We start from the raw sequence: 7,500 nt of genomic DNA, 5'->3' as shown, positions 1-7,500 counted from the left end.
CAGCTTTAACACATGAAGCTTTGGCTTCACTTTAAAGAACCGGAAGGTTTCCACCTGGACGAAACACACAAAGACTGAATTTAAACTAAAAAGTGAAGTGTGAGTGATCCAGAGTAGATGATGTTTCCTCTGAGAGCTCACAGGGCTCCACAGGACACGCTGATCTCAGAACAAACATCCGTCCTCTTGCTTCCCTCCACATGGAGAGTTTGAGTGAGTTCTGGTAAAATGACGGATTTGATGGAGGAGCAGAGGAACAGTTGTGTTCTGGTCCATTTGATGTCTCAGTTCAGCTGCTTGAAAAACTTCAGAAACAATGAAACAGGAAACAGGAAACAGCGAAAACTGTTGAAAAATCACACAAACCGGCACTTCTAACAGAAACCGACGTCGACGAGCAGCCGGAGCAGAGAGGAGACGCTGAGGGGAGATTGAAATGGACAAGATGAGCCGAGGACGGAGAGAGAGAGGGAGGAGAAGACGTGATGCAAGAAGTGGAAAGGAAAGAAGAAGAAGTGGAGCGAAGAAGAGAGACGAGGAATTAATACAAAGTAAGAAAAGCAGCAGCTCACAGTGAGATATCTGTGTCAGAGACGTAGAACGAGGAGAAGAGCATGTTTGGATGCTGTGGAGGTGATTTATTCTTTAATTTACTCTCCGTCACTTCTGACTTCAAGCTCCGGTGGATTCAGACTTTAACAGCTGGCAGATTTACGGCTTTATTGTCTTCGTGCTCTTCTCTCTCTTTTGGTGATCAAAGTGTCCGCCCACTAAATGCATTTATTTACCTGTAATCTGTTCACCGATGAGTTTCAGACGTTGAGAAGCTGCTCGTTCAGCAGAAGATACAGAACAGTTAATGCGCCGCAATTAGTAGATATATTCTCCATCATGACACAAAAACACTAATTAATAAAACAGGAAACACTGAATTATCACGTGGACATGATTTAAAGAGTCTAACGTTGAAGTGAACGGAACAAACAAACGGAGGACGGAGAGCATTTCTATAGAGCATCATCAGACAGACCAAGAGGATTCTGGATCTGTTTCTAGTCCATGACTCCACTGAGCCACTAACCGTCTCCGGCTTACATCACTGGCTTTAATGAGCATCATTATAATGGTTCTGATCTCTGAGGCTGATGGGAGAGCAGCGGAGGAACGCTGGACCAAAGTTTGGTGATTATGCTCTATTAGGGTCAAGAAGTCTGAGCGGGCCCTGGTCCTGGATCTGATTATCTGCCTCTGTTAACATCAAACCCTCAGACACAGCACAGTCTTTGTTATCTAGACTTCAAACCAGACCAGAACCAGAACCAGCAGGTCTCTGGTCTCAGTATGAACACAGACCAGAACCAGGAGGTCTCTGGTCTCAGTATGAACACAGACCAGAACCAGCAGGTCTCTGGTCTCAGTATGAATACAGACTGTGAGGATTAATCCGTGTTGGAGCCTTTAACGCTCAGACGTGAGATCATAATGAAGCATAATTCACAGACTCTAGACTTCCTCGTTAAACATGATTTTCATATGTTGCATTTGAACAGATGAGGCTTTCTGTTTGGTCTCCTGAGAGATTATTTGTTCATTCAGTGAACTCTTCATCTCTCCGGCTCATTATAACGGCTTTCATTCCTGCATCATCTCGACTCAAACACTTTAATAACTTCACCACATCTCACCTGTGGGGCGTTAAGCACCTGCTGCCGTCTCATTGGTCCTCAGTGGGCGGAGTTTATGGCTGTTGACTGTGCAGGAATCCATCGCTGCTGTCAGTTTAGACTCCGGTAACGGCCGCCGAGGTCGTGCAGAACGACAGGAAATGAGGCGCTTCACTCCTCCGCAGCTCGCTATTAAATACAAGCCTGCTAATTATTTAATGAGAAAGAGGCAATTATCTGAACACTGAACCTCCTTCAACACCAAAACATGTGCTGTGAATGTGGGGGGGGGGGGGGTCAATGAAGTCAGATCTTCATGTGTTAAAGCTGCATTCTCTCTAGTGTCCACCAGGGGGCGACTCCTCTGGTTGTATAGAAGTCTATGAGAAAATGACTCTACTTCTCTCTTGATTTATTACCTCAGTAAACATTGTAAACATGAGTTTATGGTCTCAATCTCTAGTTTCAAGTCTTCTTCAATACAGCATGATGTTCATTTAGTAAATGATGGTCCATTTAGAGTCAAACAGACCATAAAGCAGGGGATGCTTTAGGGGCGGGGCTTACTGTGATTGACAGGTCTCTACGTCGCTCCTCCTCAGTCCGAGTCTGAGTCTTTTGAGAAGAATCTAAATCCAGTTTTTTCAAATCAAGTCTTTTAGAGCAAGTTGAACATTTTCAAACTTTTAGTTCAATAACAAAACCGAGTCTCAAGTCTTTCAGAGGAAGTTTCAAGGAGTCTTCATGGTCTCCATTAACCAGAGAGCTGAGATCACACCACATGAAGTGTTGCATCATGGGAGCGCACAGAACCTGTAGATGTTCCCTCTTTTGACTGCAGTTTCTGCGGCCGTTTATACGTCCTAATTACATTTCACAGCCTCTGAAAGCTGCGAACACCTCTCACTGTGGAGCTCCCGACGTCGAGAACATCGGAAATAAAATTCAGCAGCAGCGGAGCTTCATAACTTGGCTGTATTTTATAACCGCCGGAGTCTATTTCCATCCCCTCCTCTGATTCGCTGCGCCGCGAGATGAACGAGGCGTTTAGGTGCCCGAGAGGTTTGGGGATTTATGGCGGTTCGCCGGTAGCAGCGACCTCCTCCCGGTTCTCCTCCTCTCTCCTCACTCACGGCTCGGCCCACGCTGGTGGAAACGTAGCTCCAGAGACGGTGATGGAGAGGAAGGACGAGTGATGAGGGAGATAAATATTGAGCGAGGGGGCGGAGGAGTTAGCAAATAAGTGAGGTGGAGGGAAGTAAATATAGAGCGAGTGAGGAGAGGAAAGCATAATGATCTCATATGAATGTGTGCAGTTCATTAAGAACGATGGAAATGTTGATCTTTCATCAGATTATGTGATCTGCATTCATCTCACTTCATGAAGAGAGAAAAGATGTGTGAACGTTATGATGCAGAGTGAGACAACATAAATACTAACAGAATAATACTAACAGAATAATACTAACAATATAATACTAACAGAATAATACTAACAGAATAATACTAACAGAATAATACTAACAGAATAATACTAACAGAATAATACTAACAGTATAATACTAACAGAATAATACTAACAGAATAATACTAACAGAATAATACTAACAGTATAATACTAACAGAATAATACTAACAGAATAACACTAACAGTATAATACTAACAGAATAATACTAACAGTATAATACTAACAGAATAATACTAACAGAATAATACTAACAGTATAATACTAACAGTATAATACTAACAGAATAATACTAACAGAATAATACTAACAGAATAATACTAACAGAATAATACTAACAGAATAATACTAACAGTATAACACTAACAGAATAACACTAACAGAATAATACTAACAGTATAATACTAACAGTATAATACTAACAGAATAATACTAACAGAATAATACTAACAGAATAATACTAACAGAATAATACTAACAGTATAATACTAACAGAATAATACTAACAGAATAATACTAACAGAATAATACTAACAGAATAATACTAACAGAATAATACTAACAGAATAACACTAACAGAATAATACTAACAGAATAATACTAACAGTATAACACTAACAGAATAACACTAACAGAATAATACTAACAGAATAATACTAACAGTATAACACTAACAGAATAATACTAACAGAATAACACTAACAGAATAACACTAACAGAATAATACTAACAGAATAACACTAACAGAATAATACTAACAGAATAACACTAACAGTATAACACTAACAGAATAACACTAACAGAATAACACTAACAGTATAATACTAACAGAATAACACTAACAGTATAACACTAACAGTATAACACTAACAGTATAACACTAACAGTATAACACTAACAGAATAACACTAACAGAATAATACTAACAGAATAATACTAACAGAATAACACTAACAGAATAATACTAACAGAATAATACTAACAGAATAACACTAACAGAATAACACTAACAGAATAACACTAACAGTATAATACTAACAGAATAACACTAACAGTATAACACTAACAGAATAATACTAACAGAATAATACTAACAGAATAACACTAACAGAATAATACTAACAGAATAATACTAACAGTATAACACTAACAGAATAATACTAACAGAATAATACTAACAGAATAATACTAACAGAATAACACTAACAGAATAATACTAACAGAATAACACTAACAGAATAATACTAACAGAATAATACTAACAGAATAATACTAACAGAATAATACTAACAGAATAACACTAACAGAATAATACTAACAGAATAATACTAACAGTATAATACTAACAGTATAATACTCATATATCATATCATAGGTTTGTGTTGTTTTGAGGAGTCCGAGCTGCAGGAACAGAACTCTGAGCTGAACACAAGTCAGTGAATGAAGCGTCACCAACAGAACGTTCATCTGTTGAGTCCAGTGAAGACGAGCTGGATCACTGAACTACCTGAAGAGGTGTTAGAGCTCAGCTCCACGGGCCAATGCACCCACAATGCACCTCTCAGGGGAATGAATGGAACATGGTACAGACTAGTTCTGTTCTAACCTGACCCCGGAGGTTAGCGGTCAGATCACACTGGAGGGGATGAAGACAGAAGAATGCACAGAGATGGTCATCAGAGCAAAGTGAGTCCACAGCTCAGAGCTAGAAGATGACGATCAAACCGACTGAACAACAGAACCAGAACAAGTCAACGACGTATGAACCGTGAAGCCTTCAGGAACCAGGACAGGAAGTCTGAATGGACGTTTCTTGTCTCTCTCCATCACTCGGTGGTGAATGTTTTGGTGATGAGCGGAGCTGCAGACGTGGGCTGAGCCTGATCACGCTGATGAACGCTTCCGTCTCACAGCTCAGCACTCTGAGAAGCAAAGTCTCTGAATGTTTTCTTCTGGGGAAAATCTCCGTCCGCCTCCAGAAGCACCGCGCTCACTCCGGCCTGTTGATGTTTGTTCACCAGAGCGCCGCCAAATGTTTACGGCATTGACAGAACGCCAACGTTGTCCTGACAGTGAAGAACTCATCTCATTCTTCATGTTGGGTTGGCGACTTCGGCCCGTTTTTAAATGGAAAGAATCATTTTTAATGTAGTAGAATATGACCTGAGCATATTGCTAATAAACTGCACTCTTATGTACATTCAACATGTCGACTTCATTCAGTGAAACCTTGAACCTCTTGATATAAAAATCAATATTTTACCCTTTACTGTTCTACATCTTCATAACAGACAGATTCACACGTTCACATCATCAGTTAATGAAGAGAAAACAGGATTTCTGCTGTTTGTACTCGACTTATTCACAGATTTACACAGAACATCATTATATTACAAATGAGCACCGATGCCATGCGCTGTATAAGAATATTGAATTAATCTTCATTAGATTCAAGAGCAGCAGAAACAGAAATACGTTCAACTGTTGAGTGTTGATGTCATAGATCGTTATGTATCGACGGAGGATTTAGTGTTCTGGCTTAGAAAACTAAACCTTCACTATTGTTTGACCAGTGACTCATTCCATATACATACACATTAATATATATATATATATATACACATACATACATATACATGTATGTATGTGTATATATATGAGTGAGAGGCTTCCTCCTCTGCCACGTTCTGAGGATTTGTCCGATGTAGATTTGTTCGGGTTTGTCTCTCCGGTGAGCAGTGCGAGTTAGAAGCAGCAGAATCGATGTGCTGCTCCGCTGCAGTGCTTCTGTGCCGCGCGGCAGTAAAACCTGATTAGTTTCAGCGTTTAGAATTGATTTGAAGGTCAGACGGTGACAGAGACGGAGACGGTAAACACAAACCCGGAGACTCTGAGGGAAGTAAATGGCTTCATTTGCTGCAGCCGCACCGCCTCACTCTGCTGCTGCTCAGACTCGGTGAGGGATCCACGGCCGGCCTCTGTCCCCGTCTGTCCTCTGATTGGTCGAGAGTCACCTTCCTTTATCGCTAATTGGACGACACAAAGAAAGTTGCATTCGTCGGGTTTTCTCTCCTCAGTCAACCTCCTGAACGTCTCCAGCCTTCAAAAGTAAAGGACGAGCTACGAGATGTAATCTAATTAACGTGGCCTTTGACTCATTATCTGGGTGCACATCCATCGATTAATTGCCCGGGCAACGGTAACCCACGGCAACTGCCGTGCCGCGAGGCGAATGTGTCTGGTTCCTCAGGTCGATGCTGCCGTTCTCTCTGTCTAAACTCCTCCTCTGTGTCTCTGCAGGGCCGGGTTTGAACAGGACATCGAGGGCGACCACTCGGTTCACCCGGACAGCTGCCACGGTGAGATAACGCGCTCACGATAACGGCGCCGTGTGATACGAGAACAAATGAGGAGGAGAGCTTTGAGGAGGTGAACGGGTTTCTGTGCTGCAGAATGTGACCGTGGTTGTGTTGTTGTTGTTGTTGTTGTTTGCAGCTGATGTGTTGTCGACGACACGGAACCAGGAGTCAGCAGCCGACTCCGCCTACGGTAAGAAACTCTAATTATTACTGGTTTCATTCAGGCATCGAGCCTCCGGTTCTTTAAGTGAAGCCAGAGCTCCACGTGTTAAAGCTGCATTCTCTCTAGTGTCCACCAGGGGGCGACTCCTCTGGTTGTATAGAAGTCTATGAGAAAATGACTTCTCTCTTGATTTATTACCTCAGTAAACATTGTAAACATGAGTTTATGGTCTCAATCTCTAGTTTCAAGTCTTCTTCAATACAGCATGATGTTCATTTAGTACATGATGGTCCATTTAGAGTCACACAGACCATAAAGCAGGGGCTTTAAAACCGCAGTTAGACCGCGGTGGAGGAGACCGGACAGCTGAGTTATTACACTTCGTCATGACATCCACATCCAGCAGTTACAGAGCAACGCAATGAATCACGAGTCTGTGTGAGAGTCACCTGATCAGTGCAGGGCCAGTGTTCAAATATCAACAAACACGATGAAAGATTACCAAGTAAAGACTTTAAACGCTCCGATCAGTGACAGATGGGAGAGCAGCAGGTTTATTCAATAAACAAAGTCCCAGAAGACACAAATAACATGAAAGTGAGGAGAACTGGAGGGTTTTAGGAGAAACCGGAACATACTGGATCGGATGGTGCTGACGTACAGTAGCTGGTCGGTTTGACATCGTCAGCTTCCACCAGATCACATTCACCAGATCACATTCACCAGATCACATTCACCAGATCACATTCACCAGATCACATTCACCAGATCACATTCACCAGATCACATTCACCAGATCACATTCAGATCACAGCACCGAGCGGCCTCGCTCTGCGTTCTTGGCTGCT

General features: G+C 41.8%; 1 protein-coding gene across 1 annotated transcript in view; it reads left to right on the top strand.

Annotated features, from left to right (window-relative positions):
• Window positions 1–7,500, top strand: part of LOC306707873 (semaphorin-6C-like) — a gene marked incomplete at both ends in the record, with an annotated part of 35,594 nt that overhangs the window by 14,381 nt on the left and 13,713 nt on the right. The window contains 2 exons of the mRNA XM_079175515.1: window positions 6,431–6,489; window positions 6,626–6,679. Coding sequence (XP_079031641.1) covers window positions 6,431–6,489; window positions 6,626–6,679 — 113 coding nt within the window. The remainder of the gene's footprint in view (window positions 1–6,430; window positions 6,490–6,625; window positions 6,680–7,500) is intronic.

Source organism: Pholis gunnellus, assembly GCF_910591455.1.
Source record: "Pholis gunnellus genome assembly, chromosome: 16".
NCBI classification, from domain to species: domain Eukaryota; kingdom Metazoa; phylum Chordata; class Actinopteri; order Perciformes; family Pholidae; genus Pholis; species Pholis gunnellus.
Note: the sequence above shows the minus strand (reverse complement) of the source record. Positions and strands in the feature narration are given on the sequence as shown.